Source organism: Haliotis asinina, chromosome 13 (assembly GCF_037392515.1).
Source record: "Haliotis asinina isolate JCU_RB_2024 chromosome 13, JCU_Hal_asi_v2, whole genome shotgun sequence".
NCBI lineage: Eukaryota > Metazoa > Mollusca > Gastropoda > Lepetellida > Haliotidae > Haliotis > Haliotis asinina.
Window position 1 is genome coordinate 35,485,797 of NC_090292.1, and position 25,932 is coordinate 35,511,728.

At 39.6% G+C, this 25,932-nt stretch overlaps 2 protein-coding genes across 4 annotated transcripts in view; both read right to left on the reverse strand.

Annotated features, from left to right (window-relative positions):
- Positions 1 to 25,932, reverse strand: part of LOC137260062 (hydroxysteroid 11-beta-dehydrogenase 1-like protein) — a 98,855-nt gene that overhangs the window by 22,914 nt on the left and 50,009 nt on the right. The window contains exons 1-2 of one of the 3 annotated variants that reach the window (XM_067797754.1): positions 21,047 to 21,183; positions 4,771 to 4,852 (exon numbers count right to left, since the gene is read on the reverse strand). In XM_067797754.1, coding sequence (XP_067653855.1) covers positions 4,771 to 4,843 — 73 coding nt within the window. In that variant the 5' untranslated portion in view covers positions 4,844 to 4,852; positions 21,047 to 21,183. Of the gene's footprint in view, positions 1 to 4,770; positions 4,853 to 8,381; positions 8,661 to 21,046; positions 21,184 to 25,932 lie in introns of those variants that run through there. The other 2 variants (XM_067797753.1, XM_067797752.1) reach the window with 2 other exon arrangements.
- On the reverse strand, positions 21,383 to 21,808 carry LOC137259530 (golgin subfamily A member 6-like protein 22). Its single transcript, XM_067797164.1, has one exon. The coding sequence runs from the start codon at positions 21,806 to 21,808 to the stop codon at positions 21,383 to 21,385; it is 426 nt and encodes a 141-aa protein (XP_067653265.1).

Below are 25,932 nucleotides of genomic sequence, written 5' to 3' on the forward strand. Positions count from 1 at the left end.
TTGTTCATTTCGTCTAGCATAAATTAGTGTCATTGTGAAATCTCAGAATTTTATTCAACTTAGTATAAAAGTTGTTCAACGATAATAGACTCAAATTGCTTTTACTGGTTTGTATTACAAGGGGGAAAGTGCAGTGGTTAGAACAGTGAAACAAATATCTGTACGGTACGTGATGAGCATTTGCCTCGACCAACCCTACTTGTTTTCTGTGTTTCTTGTAATGTTCATAAACCCCTTGTAATACATACCACTAATAGCCATCTGAAACTATGATCATTCCTAGAAAAAATAAATACATATACTTTTGGAGGAGGAACAGATTCTGAAAAATTATGTGCAATTGCAAGTTAAAATTATGAGAATTCGTAATCTTAATTTGAATTTGTTCGATTTACTGATTTGGTTTTTAAGTGAAATTCATTGTTACTTTTTTTGTAACTGCAAGCAGACTATAGGTCTATACGTCACATAGTCTCAACTGAACGGAGGTATTGTGACTAAACCTTTAGCCATTTCAGGACTTAGGTCTCCAAGTGTGATTGTTATTTGGAATGCGTATGTATGTGGTGATTGTTGAATTAGTAAGTTAAACTCTGAAATACGAAGGATTGGAACAACTGATTATCTGTGTAGAAAAGAATTATGAAGACTATTTGTATCAAATTGTTTGTTTAATGAAATTATTCCAAGAAGGCAAGAACAGAGGGTCAAGTTTTATAGAACAGAGTTTTATTGAAACACAACATATTTTACCAATTTCTTTCATTTTTGCATTTAGAATTTGCTGTTGTGACACAACTATCACAAAACAACGAGCGAATAACACAACTTTCAAATAAAAAATATCGATGCAATTCATATGCACTCACATACAGCCAGCAGTGGATAGTAACAGTGATATAGCCATGAGTGGCTATGCTTGTCCACATGTCCATAAGTGGGGCAAGGCCAGGTACCATTTTGTGTACTGATGTTATGTTCTCCTTGCAATCTTCATAGCACGTCATGATGTAGTTCTGAATTTCTCGCAGTACATGGAACCAGGTAATTTGGGTTCTGTGCTTCACAGAAAGCCCTGAAACCCTCTCCTTTAACGAAGTTTAATGCTCGCATATCTTAAAGCACAGCGTAACAGCTTCATACCATTTTCTGTCAACAGGCTTGCATCTTTTGCTAATAAAATTACCACAGTGCTTACTGAGCTGGGATTTTCTGCCTATAGTGCTGATTTGTGGGTAAAAAGCAATAGAGATGAATTTCAGGGATCAAAAATGCATCCATACTTTGGACTTTTTCTCACGATCATCCATCTTGATTGCTTGAGATGTTTAAAATTATCTCGGTTGCAAGTCCTCAAGTCCATTTAATTGGGCTCAAGTCCTCCTTACCCAACTTGGAGCTGAGTACCGAACTCGTGAGAGCCCTACTCTTTTGTGACATATCCTGGTCCCAACAGCAATCAAAGCTTTGTGGTTATTCAGGTACAAAGACACAATTTTACAAATTAGATGTTCTCTCAAATATTACTGTCAGAGCTAGGGATCTGTATCCCCCTCCCCCTCCCCTTCCCCCTATCCTTTGACAATTCCTGCATCATGCCTCAGGAGACACTATCGGGTTGAATGAACTTGTTAGGTTTCATTGGTCAGGTGTTTTTGAGGCATTCACGCTTACAATGTGATAAAATGTCTTTTAGAGAATTATGCATATTAGGTCGATGTGCAAATAAAACTTTAAAATATTGCAGAAGGCAGAAGAAGTGTATTGAACAAAAATGGCTATAAATAGGTCTTTTAACACGCCTGTTGTTGCAGCCACAGGGAAGTGTATGAAGGTAGTTTTCCATCTGCATTGGTCCAGTGGTTTCTGAGATGATGTTAGGGTCAAATGACAGGATGACACATGACATCCTACTGATGCTTCATTCTATAGATATATATAAACTCACTGGTACACTGGTACTACACTGGTATGTGGCTTTTACAGAGTCATTTGATGAGTCATCTCAGATTAATAACAGAAAAGGAAACAAATTCTTTGCTAACAATAATGAAACAACCACAAAAACAGACTACTGGCCTGGCTAAGTCAACCTATGGTATTAATGAAATCTGTATCGACCCACTATCAGCTAAGATTTATTACCACAGTTGTATGTTGCATACCTCTCTATGTACTGTACCCAAGAAGAGACGTGCTGCTGAGTGAAACAAAAGATGCTGGAGTTTTGTGTTTAATCCTCTCAATGCTACTGTCGAACCCATTCATCAACAGTGCAGCATAATGACATCCCTAAATAAATAAAACTACTGACCAAGTAGTATTTACGTGTCATTTGAATTATGTATAGAATGAATTAATTTTCAGCTTTCCTTCTATAATATCTTTAATTAGTTTATGGACCTTAAAGGTCACATGCAACCAAACAATCAAACATAATGAAAACACAGTTGTCAGTAAACTTGTTCATTATATATAAAATGCACTGGTGATTGTGAAGAAACAAATAAACAAACTTATAACGTAATCACAAATCAAAAGTGCAATATTTTGTACTTTTTGTTACCTCCCTTGAAATGAAGCAGCTGCGATACCAGTCACAGCCAGTGGATGTGCACTCATGTGTACTGATGCCTTGTCATTGGCCACTGACTCATTTGCCTATATACTTAGCTGTCTCTTTGTTTATGGCTTATAAGCCCAATAGGTGTTACGTTCAAATTGCATGTGGTCAGTGACTGAAGGCATGCGTTGCATATTGTCATTAGCAGACAGGCAGGCAGAAATATAGGAGTCAATAAACCAGACATTGAATTTTCTGTGTGACAGAGTCTGCTTATCACAACCAACATGGTTTTTTTTAATGTAACAAGTAGATTATTTACCTGTTTGTGTACACAACCAAGACCTCACACTCCGGGCAGGCATACTGTTTCAAGCTCCACGAACCTACACACTGCACATGCACTACGAGCACCATACAGCATAGCTGCTGAAACCACTTTTTCCCCCAATGCTGGTGGAAAATTAGTGAATTGTTTGAACTCCAACTTTGCAGGTTTTTATCACTCTTTTTCTCAACTTTGTAGGTTGTATTAGCATTTTTGATGATTTGTTTTGGTAAGTGCATACTAGAAGGTTTCAGAATCTGCAAAGTTGTTTTTAGCCCATAAATGAAAAATGCATTTACCAAATTTCTCAAATAGTTATTTGTGTGAAAATTATTACATTATTTTTCAGAAATGGTTCATGAACTGTTGATATTTGCTAATATTTGGTGATACAAATACCAATTTAAAGTCACTTAAAGCATTCACTGACGACATGGGATCGACTGTTTTAATGGTCGAAAATAAATCGATAATCGATAGAATGAAGGACTAAAAATAATTATCAATGGTAAGAGACATTTTTTTGATTAATCAGAATTTGTTGTTTTAGCATAACACTTGAATGAATTAAACTATAATCATATTTGATGAATATTCATGAACGGACATACGCTCAACAGCTTATAGCAATGCTCATTGTGAAGTTTTAAAGACTTTTATTGTTTAATAACAATTCAAGTGCCTTTCTTGCATGTGTGCATTATACTGCATGAAAGTATTAGTTATTAAAACATTAACAAGAAAAAACTGGGGAAAATCCCTTAAAATTAGTGATTACATTAAAAATATATGTATTTTAACTATAATTGATAATCGTTCACAAGTCCTCTGATAGTCAATAGTGGATTTGACTTCCAATTCCCAACACTAGACTATGAAGCCCTTTTGTGGCGTCACCTGCTGTGACATTGCTGGAGTACTGTAAAAAGCAGCATAAAACCAAAGTCACTCTCTAACAAATGACAAGCCAAATCACCCACCCTCCATACAACACTTTATATGCAGCGTATACAGATTATACAAAGCAAACAATACAACTGACTGACTGAATGTCATTAAAACCCAATAATCTGGACTGTTGCTCACAATATCAATCACTAGGTTGTCTGGTTTAAACTTGTTTTTTACAAACTGTCATCCAACAGATAGAATACTGTTGGCTTTTTATCAATGCAACAGGGCCAAGATTTTTGAAGCTCACTTAGAGCTAAGATAGATGTACGAGCTGGCTATACATTAATGTTAGCTTACGACTGTCTTAACACTAAGAGAGCTTTGAATATCTGGGCCCAGGAGCAAAGGATAGCCTACTGGTCAAAGCATTCACTTGTCAAACTGACGGCCCACTTAGAGGTTCAATGCCTTACATGGGTACAATGTTTTTGCTATCACTCTCGCTGACTCACACTCTGAGTGATACAACACTCCCAAGCAGATCAGCCAACTCTGAATGGAACCCCACCCTTTCTGAGGTATCTGAGGGTTATAAGTACTGGTAGGTCTCCAGATCGACACTGCTCTGTTACCTCCTGAATCACTTGCCTTGACCGATGGTATCGATCAGTTAACTCTACGACATCAAATAGCTTGTGGGGTACTGCTCTAGCATATCCTTTCTGTATTCTTCTCTTTGACATGCTTACCTCCAAACACCACATGAACATTTGACAAGAATGTTGTTTTGGACTAGGACTTACTTAGGAGAAGTGAAAACCTATCCTTGAATTTTCACAAATTAGGATGTCCTAGTGCTAGTATATATACTTTTCAAGAATAAGGTGTGACTCTAAGATCAAAGTTAGGTTATTTTAGGGCTAGGATCTTTTTAAAGAATAGACACCCTGGCAACTACAGTCACACAGGAAGGTAAAATGCTCACCTGGATCAAAATCATCGTAGAGCCAGTAGCCAATCACCAGGCCAACTAACACGGCCAGGATCTTCTTCCACATCCTTGATACCTGGAAGCAGAACATCACACAACATTGTACTCAACTGGCTATACATATCATGTCATCAAACTTGATCTAATATTTTCTGTAGTTATCAAAAAGGGAGTTTTTGTAGTGTGTATAAATACTAGTCACAAGTGGATGACACATCAGTCAGTATTTGTAGTGTGTTTACATACAGTTTCACTACTAGTTTCAGATGGTTGACACATCAGTTTGTATTCATAGGTGTTTACCTTGTTTCTCTGCTAGCTATACTGAGTGAGAGAGATTAGTTTTATGATGCTTGCAGCAATATTCCAGCAATTTCATGGCAGGGAACACCGTTGGTTGGTTGGTGCCACACTCAGCAATATTCAAGCTCTATGGAGGGGGGGCAGTCTGTATATGATTGAGTCTAGACCAGACAATCCCATGATCAACAGCATGAACATCAGTATATGCAGTTGGAACCAAGTTAGCAGTCTGACCACCTGATCCCGTTAGTTGCTGCTTACTCTAACAGAGTAAGAAAACAAAAGGCGTTGCAAAATATTTCCATATTGATTGCTTGCTTTATTTATATATATTTGTGTAGCAGTGTTCCTGATCCATACATAAATGAGTGTACACAAATGGTGAGTTATTGAGCACTGATCTACAAAACAGGACCTTAATAACATGCCTCGGTCAGGGAGTGTGGCTATCCAGTCTTGTCATCCTTTATAACAGGCATAGTGTGGCCAGTTCAGTGGAATCCTGGGTTGTTGGGGACCATTCATAATTCATAACTTGTGGAGTGATGGAGCAATGATGATTTTAAGGGGGGATCACCCATTTCCATAGTTTTGTCAATTAATACTGAACGGAAATATCATATGTGAATGGATATCCATGCAGATCTCATAAAAGTGACAAATAATAACAACTATTTACTCATTTTCACACCCAACTTAAAAAAATGTTACAATACACACAGTTTGAATAGCTTACTGCAGTAGACTGCCCAGCTGAAACTGACTGTGATGTCACTAGGTATTTCAACAGTCTCAGTATTTGGCCAGCTGGCTTGTCTCAACTTATCAGCTTGTTTACCATCTTCAACCATCTGTTTCCAGTTTAGACCTATTTGGACTTTTGCAGTGACTACACCTAACTGTACCTTTGTCAAAATCCATTAGTGTTTCTTCATAGTTCTGCTATAGGCATCAGAATAACCATGCTAGATGGCATGACCCAATTGTAGAAGCTTATACTCCTCATCTATAACCTGTGGGGTCAATATATGATCTGACAGTCCCTGTGTTTGTCTACTCACTGTTAAACACACATACCTAGATTGGGTACTGACACTGACCACCATAGACTCAGCCAGCTGAAGATCTGGGCCAGGGTGAGATGAGTGGAAATAACCTCATAGACAGCAAGAGCTTGGTACATTAATATCCTGTAAGTGTTTAGACTGGGGGATGGGGGTGGTGTTGCATGGGCTGTGGCTATTTACATGATACAGCCATTAAGTACATCAGCACCTTGCAGATGTCCCCCAGGCCCTTATGCCTCCATCCTCCCACTAGAGGGGGAGGGCACATTGGCAAACACTACAGTCCTGGAGGTGGGGGCCAGTTATTCTGATGTATAGGTTGCAGACACAAATATTCTGACACTTTTCTTAAGCATGCGATATACTACTTTAGTCTCTCATGTTGTGCATATTTACGTTGAGGAGAAAACAGAGTTCCAGCCTCAGATACTCCAGAAGTGTGTAACCAGTCGTCACTAAGATTGCATGTAATGCTGTAAGTCTCTCACCAGATATATCCTGATATGATCCTACACTCAGTGAAAGAGTGACTGTTCCCTTGCCCCAAGCTACTCATATTATGAACCACTCATTTGCCATACTTTTATTCAAAGACAGGAGAGTTTGATATCAATAATGCTTGTCACAGACAGGAGAGTTTGATATCAATAATGCATACCACAGGCATTACAGTCTGAAATCAGTAATGCATACCACAGACAGGACATTGTGATATCAGTAATGCATGTTACAGGCAGAACAGTTTGATATCAGTAATGCATGTCACAGACAGGACAGCTTGATATTGTTATGCATGTTACAGGCAGGATAGCTTGATATCAGTATAATGCATTTTACAGACAGGACAGTTTGATATCAGAAACTGGTCAGTTTGGACTAGAAGGTCTGTGGTTTGAATCACAGCTCAGGACTCGGAAATTTTGTGGCCACTACAGATACAATCTTATTAATATGATATCACCCAATCTATGTCAGTAGTAGTGTGCACATGTGATTTGATGACTCAGTCCTTGAGGATGACGATTTTTTTACCCTGTTTCATGCCTTGTACTTTGTACACACCCTTCATGCAACTCCCTTTCCACACAAACTAATTACAGAAAAAATTTTAGCCTCTACTTGACAAATAATGAACAAGACAGAATAGGAATGATCTCCATTACAACTTGATACAAACACATCTATGTATAATCAATGTAGTTTATATAACATTGTCACTGCGTCTACGTGGAATGTTTGCAAAATATAATATCTTCAATATTGTATCTGGACTGCCACTAGAGATTAGAAATATGATGCCTACATTACATGACGAATGGAGGTGCATAAATGGGGGCAATTCTTTGCGACAGTACCACAATGACATGGATAAAATATTTTCACTGTGCCATGGTGACATGACTAAAATTTAAAATTTAGAATTTAATAAAAAAATGTTAAATTTCAATCAACTCAAAGGATTCAAAATTGGCTACCAATCAAAATGTTTTTTGGGTGATACTTAAACATGGGCATGGGCATCTTGAATGCATAGAACAAGAAATCTTGTCTTGGATGGTTTGTGGGAAGAAATGATAAAAATATGAGTACTTTAATAGTGCCTCCTCCACATCACTCAAGGACTTGCTCTAAGCACAAAACATACAATCTGATTATAATTACCCTGGATAGTCCAAGCTGCCTGTGAGGCACTTGGATGTTAATACTCATATGACTTATTCCACAAAGAAAACTATAGCGAAATGTATTACATGGTGAATATAGGTTCCTGGTGTGCAAAAAACTCTACACAATGCATAAAGGCTTCTTCCACGACTGGGACACCTAGTGATAGTACATATTTTCATATTCATTAACACCAATACATATTTACATTCTGTATTACTGACAAATTAATTGGCATGGTATTTTAAGTGAAGTCAAAGTGCTGAGACACTGAGAACTTTGAGGATCTACTTTAACATTCCTCTGTCATAGTTTTTATGAATTATGTTGAAAAAATGTTGATTCACAGTCTCTGTTTACACCTGATCCTCCAGCATGAACTATAATTCACCTCTAAAAAGCACTTCAGTTCAGTGGAATGAACTTTCCTATGTGATGGCTTATAGACAAAACCCAATCATACACAAGCATGTGTTACATTGTCTGTAGTAACACATGCTTAAGGCAGCAGACATGCATGCATAAGGTTATACATGTTGTAATGTTGTTAGTAAGCAACAGACTTTTCACCTGTCAGAGTGCGAGACAACTTCCACTCATCTGTCCCACTGTTCCTGTACAAATGTCCCTCACGCAAGCAGACTGCCCTACAGGAGAGGAAGCAGACTGGAGTCTTCAGTGTCCCTGGCACTGACCACCAGCTCCCTGTGTTGACAGAGACTCCAGTGATGGATAGCTGACAGACAAGACACTGCCAGAGTTGTGTCACTGAAAGGAGCACATATGCCAGATGCCTATCAGTAGCTTGTCACACATCCTCACAACCACAGCAGACAGGAAGCCATCTGGGCTCTCTCACTTCATGTGAAGGAGGAGGTGGGCACAAGGGAGAACTATTGGCTGGGTGCAGTACTCAGAGGGATGGGCTGTGACAGGGTATTACATGGGTAGTGATGGAAGTTATGCATTATCCAGTACCTGGACATAGTAATGATCACTCAGTCAAACTGATATTTGAGAATCAACATATCTGCACATCTCATAGCACTTCCTGATGGCAATACTGAGTGGTGTCAGTGTTAGTTCACTGATAGGTTCCAGGTCTGGGGCAATGTAGGGTGGTGTCAGTGTCAGTTCACTGACAGGGTCCAGGTCAGGGGCGATGTTGGATGGTGTCAGTGTTAGTTCACTGACAGCTTCCAGGTCTGGGGCAATGTAGGGTGGTGTCAGTGTTAGTTCACTACCAGGGTCCAGGTCTGGTGCAGTGTTGGATGGTGCTGCGGTAAGCAAATCAGCTGAAAGTCAAAGTCATGCTTCAGACTCTTAGAATGACCTTCCTTGCTGTGATATTGCTAAAGACATTTGTTTTTTTATTACTTGCACACATATTGCATTTTATAAAGCAGTCAGTTGGCGGTTGAAATGAATGTCTTTAGACAAATCATATGCTTGGCAAAGTGAAATGATAGAACAGGTGCTATTTTCTTGAAATTAAAATACCACACACTTTTTCAGTTTATCTTGGTGAGTATTTGTGAAAACAATTTACCTGCAAAGATATTTTATGTGTACCACAAGTCTCCTATCCCCAGACATTACCAGCTTTAAAGACACAAACTTTTGCAAACAGATGTTTCCTCAAAACATTCAGTTATTTCATTTTCATTTGAATGCAAACATATGACAAAATGGCAGAGATGTTTAGTACAGAACAGCTTTGAATTTGAGGTCCCTTGAATCATGAGACTATAGAGATCAGTAGTTGTAACGCAGTGGAAATTAAACTAAAATATAAATTTCGACTTACCTTTCAAACCAAATCTTTTAACTAACTAAACATGAACTCCCCTTTAAACAACTAAACGTGAAATCCCCTTGTAATCAACTAAAAGTGAAATTCCCTTGTAATGTAATGAAATGTAAAATATATGCAATGAAAATTAAACTAAATATGCAAACCTGTCTATTTAGTTAATCCTACTCTATCTATCTATCTATCTATCTATCTATCTATCTATCTATCTATCTAAATCTTATTCCTATTTCTATTTTACTGTTTTGTGTCACAAACTACTGGAGAGCTACTCGTCTATTCTGTCTCCAGCGCTCAACACTCAAAATCTGCCACATGTTCAAGATGCCCAGATGAACGGTGCACAAAATCCTGTGCAGCACGAAAAAGTCAATGACATGCTCCGAAACGGCTGCGTTTATGCCATCAAACCACAACGCCCGTGAACACAATCACAAACCCTTCAGAACATGCCCCCTTCCATGATAGACTCCTGTCTATCATCATCTATCAACAGCAATGCAATCTCAAACCAACGAAATAAATGCTAAAATATTCAACCTATTTACAACAAACACTGTTCTAAACTTGAACATTCTACTTTATTTACACTGGCAACTTGTTCTTTCTGGTTCAATTGCTATATTCCAGAGGACAAACCTTAGTCACTGGCCTAGTGAACCGCGATTGTCCAACTTGTACTTCAACCACCCTGACGTGGCCATCCTTTCCTGGGTATGTTTTTACTACCTTTCCCAGAGGCCAAGTTCCTCGTGGGTTATCTTGTGACACGAGAATAACAACATCATCAACTTTGAAATCTCTTGAGGGTGTGACCCACTTTTTTCTGACATTCAAAGTTGGAAGCCACTCTCTCATCCATCTCCTCCATACATGCCTGATGAGTTCCTGTATCCGTCGCTTTTGAGGGGCATAAGAAGTGGAGTCTATTTCTGGAGCAAAGTCTCCCCCTAGTTGTCCATGAAGAAAATGGTTTGGAGTAAGAGGAACATCATCTTGAACGTGTGCACTCTGATATGTGAGTGGTCTAGAATTTAACAGAGCTTCAACACCCGTAAAGGCTGTCATCAATTCTTCATCAGTGACATCACTTGACCCAAGTATCACATAAATCGCACGCTTAGCTGACTTGATCATGGATTAAAAAATTCCTCCAAAGTGAGGAGCATTTGGCGGATTAAACCTCCAAACTATGCCTCTGTTTGACAACTTTGATTTCATGGTGTCTGAATCTAAAGATTTCACCAACTGTTTAAGCTCTTTTACGGCTCCAACGAAATTTGTGCCGTTGTCAGATACCATCTCCTTGGGCCATCCTCGTCTATGTGCCATACGGAAAAGAGCATTTAAGAATGAATTTGTGTCTAGTCCGTAAGCAATCTCTAGGTGTACAGCTCGAGTAGCTAGACACGTGAAGAGACACAAATACCTCTTATGACGGCTTTTTCCTCGGCCCTGTACCGTAAGAAACGGACCAGCAAAGTCCACTCCAGTTTGAACAAATGCTCTCATTGAACTTACTACTCTACTTTTTGGAAGACTTCCCATGAGCTGTTCTGCTGGTTTTGCCTTTTGTTTCTTGCACCAAGCACATTCATTTTCCCATTCACGGATCTCCTCTCTTGAGGATACAATCCAGAACTTTGACGACAATGAGGCCAGTGTGGTGTTGGTTCCCATATGAAGACACTTTTCATGGTGGTGTTTCACTATGAGTTTCGTCACCCAGCTTTTCCTGGGAATGATTATTGGAAACCTAGCCTCCCAAGAGAGCACATCTGCAAATCTCAATCTGCCATTTAACCTCATCACTCCCGTTTCATCCAGAAAAGGCTGCAATCCAATGAGTTTACTCTTGGATGCTACTCTCTTGCTCTGTTTCAGTGCCATATACTCAGTTGGAAATGCTTCCTTTTGTTCATTTGCTATTATTTTTCTTTCAGCCTCCTCAAGTTCTTCTGGAACAAGACTGTTTTTCTGTCTGACATTTTTTGCTGTCCGACAGTTGTTTAGAAACCTGTAGACCCATGCAAAGATCCTACAAAGTCTATTCCAGTCAGAAAACCTACATGGATCTAAACGCCATGGCGTATCATCATGTTGAACATTCATAGTGACTTTGAAGTTTGATCTAGTTTTCTTTTCCAGATCTACCTTCTCGAAATCATTTTTCTGCTCTGGCCATTGACTTTCATCGTGTGCTAAGAACTCAGGACCATGGTGCCATGCTGTTGTGCCCAGAGTTTCAGGTTTACTTCCTTTGGTAAGTATGTCAGCTGCATTCAGCTTTGTTGGTACGTGCATCCACTGACAAGGTTTTGTCATCTCCTGAATATAACCCACACGATTAGCCACAAATGGCTTAAAACTTCTGCTGTGGTTCTTAATCCACCATAAAACATTCATGCTATCAGACCACAGCTTTGCATCATGAACTGACATTTCCAGACCTTTTGCAACAATCAGAAGGAGTTTCACTCCAAGAACAGCAGCCATTAATTCAAGCCTTGGAACACTTACAGCTTTAATTGGAGCCACATGGCTTTTTGAAGCAACAAGCTGACTAACTATTCTCTCTCCATGACCACTCACCAAGTATATCACAGCACCAAAAGCATCTTGCAATGCATCAACAAACACATGCAGACATGGAATGGCAATCTCTGAGCTAAATTCTATCCACCTTGGAAAACGTAATGACTTCAAATCGGCCAGTTCCATATACCACTGTAAGACTTTTTCCTCTAAGTCAGGACTCATCTTGTCATCCCATCCTACACCAGACAGCCACACCTGTTGCAAAATAATCTTTGCCCTAATTGTAAATGGAGCTAGAAGCCCTAGAGGGTCAAATATCTTTGCAATTTCTCTCAAGAAAGCTCTTTTTGACACATTGAAGTGGCCATTAGTAAGTTTGTAGCAGAACTGAAATTTATCATTCTCTGCATTCCAAAGTAATCCTAGAGCTTTCACAGATGGCAGCTCGGACATCTGAATATTAATTTCAGATAGTCTGTCTGCAACTGGAATGCATTCAAGCACCTTCACGGAATTGGAGACCCACTTCCTGGCATGCATACCAGCTGTTGTCCACAGTTCATTTATTTGATCATAAAGCTGTAGTGCTTTGTCTTCTGTCTCCACAGAATCCATTGTGTCATCCATGTATGTTGATTTCGCTACTGTTTCTGCTGCTAAAGGAAGATGACTCTCACATGACTTAGCATGTTCCTGTGTAACATACTGTGCAAGAAAGGGCGAACAATTCATTCCAAAGACTACCCGTGAAAATTCATACACATCTGGTTCTTTCTCCATATTCATTGACCTCCAAAGAAATCTGAAGAAAGGCTGATCATGTTTAGGAATCTGAATTTGTAAGTACATTTCTGCAATGTCGCATATGATTGCAATAGGATGTTTTCTAAATCTTAGAAGTATTTCAACCAAATTGTTCTGCAGCTTTGGTCCTTGTTGCACAACATCATTTAAGGACACGCTGTCACATTTCGCTGAGGCATCAAAAACCATCCTAACCTTTGTTGTATTTCTTTCCAGCCGGACAACAGGAAAGTGTGGTAAGTACCAGGATTTTTTTTTTTTAATTTCTTTTTCAGGTACTTTTCTTATGTATCCCTTTTTCTCATACTGTGTTATCACATCCTCATATGCTGTTTGAATTGTCACATCTTTTGTTAACTTTTTCTCAATTTGTTTCAGGCGATTGAAAGCAATATCATAATTACTTTCAGGAAGTTTTGAACCTTCCTTCCATGGAACACCAACTGTGTGCCTCTGTGAATCATGGGTAAGTGATTCTTTTACAGCATTCACAGCCATTTCCTCATCTCTTGTCAGCACAGGTTTGTATACCGAAATGGATTCAACCTCCCAGAACCTATCTACCAATGCCTCAAGTTCTTTATCATCACTTGTTGTTTTACCACCATGAATAAAGAATGAATCTGTCAATTGTCTGTTATCTGTCCCTGGGTCATGCACTTTACCAATGCACGTCCAACCCAATGGTGTTAACCTTGCTATTGGTTCACCAGGCTGACCGCAAACATCTGTTTGAGAACAATGGAGTTCCAAATAGTCCATGCCGATCAATATGTCCACAATTGGTCTGGAACTCAATTTTGGAAACTCAATGTCATGTAAGTGTTTCCAATCATGTGCATGTTTTTGCCAGTCAATAACCTTCATCATTCCTGTGACCTTTGTTGTAGTTAGCGCAGATATGTTTATGTCCACCGAACCATCAACACTTTCTAAACCTACTTCAACAGTCATGCTATTAAAGGTTTCCTGCTTGCTGTTCAGAACATTAACAGATACTGTCTGTCTTTGACCATGTACCCCTAACTCTGATACTACGTCTTCATTAATGTATGTCTGAGTGCTAGCATCATCAAGAAGAGCATTGACCTTTATTAACTGGAACTGTTCTGAGGGAAGATACATAATATCCATTTGTTGTTGATGACATTGTGGTTGTTTGTTTATTTTCTGTTTTACAATTTTCAGAGTTGTTGCTACTGTTTCCATAGTTCCTTGTCTGTGATTTTACCCAGTTACTGTCATGTAGTAATCTATTATGTGTCGACCGACATCCTTCAATACCACATGGGATGTTTGTGCGACATAATTTCCCAACATGACGCGTACCTAAACACTGAAAGCACAGTTTCAGTTCTTTAGCTTTAGTCCATCGGTTTTGGATATCTAACTCTCTGAAACGTTTACAAATTCCTATTTGATGACCCTTCTCATGACAGAAGTTACAGAACTGTACCTGTGGCCTGCCAAAGAATGACCCTGACTTTTGACTGTACCTATGTTCCTTCTCTTTAGGCTTTTCAGTGATGCCTAGTTTTACCTCAGATGCAACTGTTTGAAATTCAGATTCTTTTAGCACCCATTCTCTTAAACATTCCACTGATTCCTGACGTTGGATTTCAAACAACCATCTTTGATAATTTGTTATCATTGATCCTGTCATTTTTCGCATCAGCTGGGAATACAGACAACCGTCACCCAGTTCTTCTATTTTATCAGCTTCTCTGAGACTGACAACAGTGATGTCTAAAAGGTCTGCGAAGTTCTCTAGATCTTTGGCGTTACCTGGACGAATTGGTCTGAAGTTATAAACTTCTTCCATTTTCAAAGCGATTTGCCTTCTCTTACCTCCATATTTTCTCTCCAGTCGTTCTAAAGCTACATCATAAGCTGCTGCAGTGTGCCCTAACCTTGAAATGACCTCAGAAGCCTCTCCAGCTAAGTATTGTTTTAGCTGTAACAACTTGTATTCATTAGTAGTATTGGCTTTGTCCACACATGCAGTGAAGGCAGCCTTCCAGCTTTCATATTCTTTGATGTTGCCATGAAACACAGGAATTGAAACGCGTTTGAGTTTAGTCCGCATATCATCACCTATTCTGTCATCTTGTGATGCTGTATTAATTCCCTTCCAAGCTTCATCTCTCTGATCTACATATGGAACACCTTGTTTATTAGATTCATTAACACCTGTAGCTTCATGTGTAACAGTGATGTGTTTCTTTGTGTCATTTGTGCAAAACAGTCTTGACATCCCTGATCTTAAACTAGTAGATGAACTTTCATCTGACCTGCCGCTCAAATGAATTCTTGCGGTTTGTATAGTCTCATCACTAACTTCCAGTACATCATCTATTTCTTTACTGGTTTTCTTAGCTTGATCACAATCATTACCTTGGTCGTATGCCTTGGAGAGTTCATACAATAAGCTAACAACCTTATCCTGCAGTGAACTCACCTTATCTATCTCATCCCTAACTGCTTTCTTTGTGGGAAGATGCTCTCCATCAGTTAAACTCAGCATCGTGTTCTGAGCTTTTGTCAGTGCAGACTTAGCTGCTGTCTTTTGTTTTTTAAGCTGGGCAATTCTTAACTCCAGCTTGTTAACATCACAAGTAACCTTTACAGACTTCTTCACTTTATCTTCTGATTTGTCTATATCAGACATGTTTGTTGATTTATCAACCAATGTAATGAAACAACTACCAAAATAAAAGCATGTGTCTATGAAACCTATAAAAAAACTATTACTATCCCTAAGTGTAGCTAGTGCAGAGTCAGAGCAACCACGCTCTGCTACCAATGTAACGCAGTGGAAATTAAACTAAAATATAAATTTCGACTTACCTTTCAAACCAAATCTTTTAACTAACTAAACATGAACTCCCCTTTAAACAACTAAACGTGAAATCCCCTTGTAATCAACTAAAAGTGAAATTCCCTTGTAATGTAATGAAATGTAAAATATATGCAATGAAAATTAAACTAAATATGCAAACCTGTCTATTTAGTTAATCCTACTCTATCTATCTATCTATCTATCTATCTCTCTAAATCTTATTCCTATTTCTATTTTACTGTTTTGTGTCACAAACTACTGGAGAGCTACTCGTCTATTCTGTCTCCAGCGCTCAACACTCAAAATCTGCCACATGTTCAAGATGCCCAGATGAACGGTGCACAAAATCCCGTGCAGCACGAAAGAGTCAATGACATGCTCCGAAACGGCTGCGTTTAAGCCATCAAACCACAACGCCCGTGAACACAATCACAAACCCTTCAGAACAGTAGTTTTGAGGAATGAATAATCAACTATGTTGAAACCTGGTAGTCTATGATCACAAAGTGGATGAGTTATTGTCAGGTTTACTTTTGCAGTTTTCTTTACTTACATCATGAAGCAGCAACAGAATGGATCAATCTCCCCTTCCATCTTAGACAGTCTCAAACTATCAATTTTATCAAATCTCACCTTCAGGCCTATCTAGTTTAAACTGACTTTTGTAGAAGGACTTTTCATTTCAAACACTTGGGGCATTTAGTGCCTGCACCGAGCATAGATTAATCCACTTTTATCAAATGATGATCATGATTATTAGAAATTGGATTGAAATGTAAAGAGTACGTTCCAGAGTTAATCTACCATGGCTATCCTCTATTGATACCAGTCTTGCATCCTACAGATGAAGTGTTTCTAATGCAACTGGTGAAGGGTGTGCGATGAAGCAAGATCATAGAGATGAAGGTAGAATAAAACTCACTATACATGCACAAACTGATATTTACAATTTTTATGTTGGCAATGACAACATGCAATTACAAATACAGATGTCATTTTCACCCATAAATTTTCAAATTCAACTTAATTTTTCAATTATAAGATTCATCCACCTACATGCAACTTTTATGAAAATGTCCTGAAACATTTAGGTTTGAATCACCGATAGATGACAGTGCACAATGAGTATTGACTTTGTTCCCATCTCAAGCACTAGCAAAAGCATTGGGTATAAAGTGATTACAACTACCCTTCACCATGGTTCTGTACTCGGGACTGTTTGTAAAGGAACATGATACTACTACCCCTTCCCCCCTCCACCCCCCACCCCGATCAGTGACTTGTAGACTAACACTTAGTCTCTGAATATTTATACTTTTCATAGTAAAAAATAAACCCATTTCAAATGAAAAAGACCACCAGCAGAGAGACCAGAGATTTGAACCTGTGGAAATCTTGATGTGCTTCATTTAGGGTGTTAGCATTGCCGGTATGGCTAGGATGTAGGGAAAATAGTGTGGTTCAGGGACTGAGACAGACTATGTGCCTTGTGTTGATCCTCCCAACTCACCCTTCCAGCCGGCTACACTTAATGAGGCAGAAGCCATGGGCATGAAAGCTATCTTTAGACACATTCTTTGTACTCATCAACCACTAAGACAAGACAAATATTTACCAGCTATCACTTACTGCCAGCCAGTCCATGCCTGTGTTTCATAATGTACTGTGTGAACAGTGGAAATTACACAAGTCAGGGTGTTCCTAAGCCCATGGGCTGTTTACAAGTCTGCTGACATGTGATCAGGTGTCATGTGCTCACACACTGTACACAGCAGCACCTGCATCAGGGGGTCAGATGTGGCATGTGCTCATCCAGTGTACATAGCAGCTAGTGGTCAGATGAGATATATGGTCACAGTGAACACAGCAGCACCCGGATCAAGTGGTCACACAGTGAATACAGCAGCACCCGGATCAAGTGGTCACACAGTGAACACAGCAGCACCCGGATCAAGTGGTCACACACTAAACACAGCAGCACCCGGATCAAGTGGTCACAGTGAACACAGCTGCACCCAGATCAAGTGTTCACACAGTGAACACAGCAGCACCCGGATCAAGTGGTCACAGTGAATACAGCAGCACCCAGATCAAGTGGTCACACAATGAACACAGCAGCACCCGGATCAAGTGGTCACAGTGAACACAGCAGCACCTGGATCAAGTGGTCACACAATGAACACAGCAGCACCCTGATCAAGTGGTCACACAGTGAACACAGCAGCACCTGGATCAAGTGGTCACCCAGTGTACACGGCAGCACCCAGATCAGGTGGTCATATGTGACATGTGCTCACCCAGTGTACACAACAGCACCCGGATCAGGTGGTCAGATGTGATGTGAACACTTATAGACCATGTTCCTACTGGTGGTTTGGATGATCACTAGCAGTCTTTTAAGAGTTGAATGTGTATCTCAAGATAATCTCAGATTGGAATACACCTTACTCTTGCTAGTCTCCTATAACAGTGTAAGTAGAACTATATTCCCATGTCCCCTTTTATGTCCTGTCACAGTGTAGGCATAACTATATCTTTTTTATTTTTTTTTATAAACATAATTTTATTCATGAAAAATATAAATAACATGAATATGGATTGGCAAACAAGCCAATTAACTATAATATCATACAATCCAAAATTTATACAGTTCAGAGGCAATGAATTATTTCAGAAAAAAGCAAAAAGAACAGTTATTTCCACAAAGGCTTGAGATCATTCATAGTCGGGAAAATAGGTCTACACAAGTTGCATTAAAAAGATTCATAGTAATTGTAGTCTAGAAAAATTTGAATCTATTTGAAAGCAGTATGTATGTATGAACAGAGTCAAGAATGAGCTGATTACTTCTGTTGCTTAAAGTTCGATTATCTTGAAGAACTGTATTTAAGTCAATGCCATTAGTGTAGAAATATTGATCTGATCTTATTAAGTCATAATGAGGGCAAAAAAAGAAGTATTGGAGAGAGTCTTCTCATGGATACCACATGCACAGTTTGGATTATCTGAAATATGTCTATCAAAAGGATGAGTGTTCAAGTCACTACACCCAAATCTGAGACGAGCATGAATTATTTGACAAAATCTAGATCCAAAGTTTTTGTCAAAGAAAACATGTCTTTCTTTGGTCTGCAGTTGTTTATTGAATGAATTTACTGATTCTGAGTTAATTGTTTCAGGTGGTAAATTGTTCCATAAGAGTATGGTGTTTGGTAAAAAAAGACCGAGCATACCACTCTGTATGGCAACAAATTGTGCGAATACTATCAGTATTTCTCGGATTGTAAAAACTTAAAGCTGAACCATGTTCAGGAATTAAATCAGATAATTATATAAGTAGTTTGGAGTAAAATTATTATTCATTTTGTAGAATAAAGTAAGTATCTTGATTTCTCTACGCTTGACTAATGGTACGAAGTTAGTTTCATTGTAGATTTCCTCTCACGGATCCACAAATAGTTCTTAGAGCGTCTAATTGTAAATTTTCTAAAATAATAGATTGTTCAGTCGTACAATTGTCCCATATGTGGCAACAATAATCAAAGTGTGGAAGTATATAAAAAGTATACATACATTCTAATGTACGTCTAGTTAATGTATATTTACAGGCATAACTATATTCCTATATTCCCTTTCCCATCCTGTCACAGTTTAGGTATAACTATATTCCCTTTTCCCATCCCGTCACAATGTAGGGATAAGTATATTTTTATATCCCCTTCTCTCTCTTGTACCAGTGCAGACATAGCTGCGTCTATCCTGTAAGCCTCCAACAGTGTAGATACAGGTATATGTTCCCTGTTACAGGGTAGGTGTATATCTCTGGATATGTCACAACTCCGACGCTCCTTGGACACACTCCATGTGCCTCAACAAAAGCAGGAGCACTCAAAAAGGTGATAAAATTAAACTCCAGTGTGAAAAGAAATACGCAATTATGCCAGGTAAATATGGTAATGATCAATCATGAAAGCATTTACCCCCAACTGCTCAAACAAATTGCAACACCTGACAATGACACCTCTTCACATACCAGTAGTTTCATGCTGAGCATGACTTGCAGCATTGCCTTATAAATAAAGGTGGTGGGTTCAACACATTCAAGCTTCACTGGTCAACACAGGCCTTGTATACTGTAACACACTCACTAGTCAACACAGGCCTTGTACTCTGTAACAGACTCACTGGTCAACACAGGTGTTCTACTTTGTAACACACCGGTCAACACACTCCTTGTACACAGCAACACATTCACTGGTCAACACAGGCCTTGTACACAGCAACACATTCACTGGTTAGCACAGGCCTTGTACACTGTAACACACTCACTAGTCAGCACAGGCCTTGTACATAGCAACACATTCACTGATCGCCACAGGCCTTGTACACAGCAACACATTCACTGGTCAGCACAGGCCTTGTACACATCAACACATTCACTGGTCAACACAGGCCTTGTACACAGCAACACATTCACTGATCACCACAGGCCTTGTACACAGCAACACATTCACTGGTCAACACAGGCCTTGTACACAGCAACACATTCACTGGTCAACACAGGCCTTGTACACAGCAACACATTCACTGATCAGCACAGGCCTTGTACACAGCAACACATTCACTGATCAGCACAGGCCTTGTACACTGCAACACATTCACTGGTCAGCACAGGCCTTGTACACTGCAACACATTCACTGATCAGCACAGGCCTTCTACACAGTAACACATTCACTGATCAGCACAGGTCTTGTACACAGCAACACATTCACTGGTCAACACACTCCTTACACTCTATAACACGCTCTGTGATCATCATGATCATCGTTTGTTGTAACACTTAATCACTAGTCAACACAAGCCTTTTATCCATTAACCACATGCACTGGTCAACACAGTTTGCAAAGGTCAATTCCTTGAATTTGAATGGGGATTTCAGCCTTCTTGTTTACCAATATATACTGAGGCTTACATGAATTTAAGCATGTTATTCCACATTAAACCAGGGAAGAATCGTAAAGTTAGCCCAGTAAACAGTGCTGGAGCAAGCAGAGGTATGTTGGTAGGGTGAATGTCGGGTTACTGAGAGCTAGTGAAGCTGGAACGAGACAGGTGTTTGTGCGTGACCTGTGACCTGTATCCTTTCCCCCTGTCACAATACAGGTACAACAACTCTGTAGGCAACTGCATACCTCAGATTAATGTTTCAAGATATAAGAGGACAAAAGTAATGTACTTACCTGATACAAGAGTTTGAAATGAGATCTTCATACATATATCTCCTAGTGTCAGTGGGACAACTGAGTGGGCCAGCATGTGACCCTAGATCTAACACTGCTAAATGTTCCCACTAAGTCACAGCATGCCTCTAGCCTATGCATGGCTCTTTATAATGTCCATTATTTATAACAATAGGGCCAATGGATTACTATAAAAAGACTTGGAGAAGGCAGGGACCATGTCAAAAGCCAACAGCACATTTACAACTCAGTGTCATTGAGTGCAGCACGACTGTGTGAGCAGTTCTCTGTCGGTCCCTTCAATCTTCTCCCTTGTTACTTCCATTTCCTCCCTTGTTACTTCTCCTCCCTCGTTACTTCCATATCCTCCCTCGTTACTTCCTTCTCTTCCCTCGTTACTTCCATCTTCTCCCTCGTTACTTCCTTCTCCTCCCTCGTTACTTCCATCTTCTCCCTCGTTACTTCCTTCTCCTCCCTCATTACTTCCTTCACCTCCCTCATTACTTCCTTCTCCTCCCTCGTTACTTCCTTCTCCTCCCTCGTTACTTCCATTTCCTCCCTCGTTACTTCCTTCTCCTCCCTCGTTACTTCCATCTTCTCCCTCGTTACTTCCTTCTCCTCCCTCGTTACTTCCATCTTCTCCCTCGTTACTTCCTTCTCCTCCCTCATTACTTCCTTCACCTCCCTCATTACTTCCTTCTCCTCCCTCGTTACTTCCTTCTCCTCCCTCGCTACTTCCTTCTCCTCCCTTGTTACCTCCATCTCCTCCTTCCATCTCCTCCCTTGTTACTTCCATCTCCTCCTTCCATCTCCTCCCTCATTACTTCCATCTCCTCCCTTGTTACTTCCATCTCCTTCCATCTCCTCCCTAGTTACTTCCATCTCCTCCTTCCATCTCCTCCCTTGTTACTTCCATTTCCTCCCTCATTACTTCCTTCTCCTCCTTCCATCTCCTCCCTTGTTACTTCCATTTCCTCCCTCATTACTTCCTTCTCCTCCTTCCATCTCCTCCCTCGTTATTTCAATCTCCTCCTTCCATCTCCTCCCTCATTACTTCCTTCTCCTCCCTCGTTACTTACATTTCCTCCCTCATTACTTCCATCTCCTCCCTCGTTACTTCCATCTCCTCCCTCGTTACTTCGCCCCGTTACTTCCATTTCCTTCCTCGTTACTTCTGTCTCCTCCCTCGTTACTTCCATCACCTCCCTTGTTACTTCCATCTCCTCCCTCATTACTTGTCCCACGTTATTTCCATCTCCTCCCTCTTTACTTCTCCCACGTTTTTTCCATCTCATCCCTCATTACTTCTCCCACGTTATTTCCATCTCATCCCTCGTTACTTCCATTTCCTCCCTCGTTACTTCCATTTCCTCGTTACTTCCATTTCCTCCCTCGTTACTTCCATTTCCTCCCTCGTTACTTCCATTTCCTTCCTTGTTACGTCCATTCTGTGCTACTTGTTATAGGGTCACATGCAAGTATTTCCACTCACTATCTATTTCTATCTCCTCCCACAATTTACTTCTATGGCCACCCACTTGTTACTTTTATCTCCACCCACTCTTATTTCTTTTACACCTATGCATGAGAAACCCATGTGAGTAAACTTGTATCACACATGTGTGAGATCGATTTCTAATCCTGTGATTAGCTGCTTCAGGATGATGACCTATGGTCAAATTATGATAGACTACCTTCCTGATTACCTACCTCCCTCGTTACTTCCTTCTCCTCCCTCGTTACTTCCATTTCCTCCCTCGTTACTTCCATCTCCTCCCCCGTTACTTCCATCTCCTCCCTCATTACTTCGCCCCCGTTACTTCCATTTCCTCCCTCGTTACTTCCATCACCTCCCTCGTTACTTCCATCTCCTCCCTCGTTACTTCTCCCACGTTATTTCCATCTCCTCCCTCTTTACTTCTCCCACGTTTTTTCCATCTCATCCCTCGTTACTTCCATTTCCTCCCTCATTACTTCCATTTCCACTCTCGTTACTTCTCCTCCCTCGTTACTTCCATTTCCTTCCTTGTTACGTCCATTCTATGCTACTTGTTATAGGGTCACATGCAAGTATTTCCACTCACTATCTATTTCTATCTCCTCCCACAATTTACTTCTATGGCCACCCACTTGTTACTTTTATCTCCACCCACTCTTATTTCTTTTACACCTATGCATGAGAAACCCATGTGAGTAAACTTGTATCACACATATGTGTGAGATCGATTTCTAATCCTGTGATTAGCTGCTTCAGGATGATGACCTATGGTCAAATTATGATAGACTACCTTCCTGATTAAAATTCATTGGCAAGTAACTCGTGCTTCAATCAAATAGTCCTGGGGCTGTTTCCCATATAGGCCTTAAATCTAGAGTTGGCTGCACCACTACTCAAAAATAGGTTTCTTGGTGTTTTCTTCTAGTTTGAACAGTAAATTTATCAATTCAGAACATTAAGCAAAAATAAATCTGTCCGTTGTGTTAAAAAACGTGTGTTTACTGTTGGTGATTGTTGTAAAATTACCAAATATCAAGAAAACATGCAACATGCTAAAAAATGATGAATTGATTACAAATATTTCCTTAATACCGTTTAGTTTATGCCGGATATAACAAACAACAACAATTATATACTTATAATAATGTTTGCAAGTGCACATGTGAAAAATTAGCACATTTGTGTCCGGAATCTCTAATTTTAACTCTAGCAGTGTTTGTCATTGTTTGTTGTATAATGACAACTTTTTTTCTTTTATACCATGATACATGCATATTCTTATGTTGGTATATTTAAACTCTATCACACAGAAAAGGCATCATCAAGATCCAATAATCCTGAAGAAATCAATTAACATTTCAGTATCCCTACCCCTAACAACAGCAAATGTGAGTGAACGGTGGACAAGAACACTGAGTAATGGAATCTGAGCAAACACAACTTATGCTATATTTAGACATTTTGCAATGTATTTACAGCAAGTGTGCTAGATAAAATTTGCAGAACTAAATAGGATGGAATCTTGATTGCATGACTGTTTGGTTGTGATTTCAAGATCTAAATGATGGAGTCTAAGATAAACGCCGTCGTACAGCAAGTACTGGCAAATCAAGTGAATGTTTATGCCATGGTTACTCACAAAATCTGGGAAAACTGGAAAGATTTACACCAACATCGTGGAACACATTCTGTAGTGCTGCAAAACTCTGTTGACATCAAGTTGAAGGAGTATATTGATGGCAGAAATGAGTTACCAAAGGCTGTGACTGAGTTGGTGAAGCATCACAACTGTTATGCTACATACACCTTAGGCAAGAGTATTCAACTCTCTGAGCAAAAGCAACAACAGTCACAGACACAAAGTGAAACATCAAAGTGTAGCTCAGGTTTTGTGCCTGATGTGACAATAACACCATTGACATGATCCAGTGTTTCTCAATCAGATACATTGAAGAGTATCATTTGCCAGAAGGACAAACGTCTACGTGGAGACAGACGCAAATTGGAAACTGCCAGCCCAATGACTTTGTACTCAGCTGTTGAAACATTACGGCAAGCTGCAACAATTAGAAATGAACATAGGGTACACATGCAGCTGTCAGGAGGTGCAAGAGGAGGAACCGATAGTATTGCTGGTGATGTACTTGTGCATAGATCATGTCGTAGTTCTTATACCCACAGTAAATTTTCTTACCTTTGTCCAAGAAAACACATCCACAGACAATGCTTATGATGAGGCATTCAAACGTCTTTCAAATGAAATGAAAAAGGGAATCATTGATGGTTGTGAAGTTTGGAAGATGTCAGATGTTAGAGATAGATTTATTGAAATTCTTCAAGATGTGGGCATCGATCAGTCAAATTACAGGTTAGAAAAACTGAAGAAACGTATCATTAAGACATTTGGAAAGACATTTCTTCCTGGCATCCAAGGTTTCGAAGTGAATCTGAGATGATATTCTCTGATATTGTCCCAAAAGGCATGCATATTGAAGCAGGGGCCTCAAATGTCAGAGATCTGCAGGAGCAAGATATGGAAGATTTTTATGATGTTGGACTACATCTTGATGAGAAAGCTGAACAAGTGAGTCAGGTATGTTTAGTATCACAGATGGTTCACCATGAGTTACAAACAGTGAGAGACATGCCTTGGCCACCATCACCGCAGGACATTTCAAAGGAGTCACTAAATCATGTGGTTCCAGTGATTCTGTTCAATCTTTTGGCTTGGATTATTGTTGGAATTGTAGATGATGAAAACGAAACATTGAATATAGGACATCGGTCTAAAGTTCCTGAGAAAGTGGAGAGGTAAATTCTTGAAACTGCACAAGACATAGTGTATTGCAGCCATAAAGGTAGAAGGCACGTACTCCAAAGCATGTATCATTGGCTGCTTCAGTGCATCATCTCACAGGTAGTATGGAACTAGTGTCTACATTAAACCTCTTTGGACATTGTATTTCAAAATCAATTGGAAGAGAGAGCTTGAGAAAGATTCTGAACCTGTAAATGTAGTACCTTGTGATAGTACATGGATTATAGATGCAATGACCGTCCTACAGGCACTTAAGCTAGATACAGTTATGACCTACAGGGAGTTGTCACAGCTAGTCTTAAGCTATATTCTGAGAGGTGTTGGTATCTCTTTAAGAATTGCCTGGGTTGTGAACACATACCCAGCTATTTCAATCAAGAACGTGGAGAGAGAACAACCATTCATTCAAGGAATCAGAAAATCAATCATCAGTTCAAAAGATTGCTTCGAAGTGCACAGTTCAAGCGTGAACTGACACAGTTTTTGGTTACAGAATGGCAAAACCCCAGCTATGCATATTAACTAAACAAACGGACACTGTTTGTAACTAATGGCGAAGAGTGTCACCAA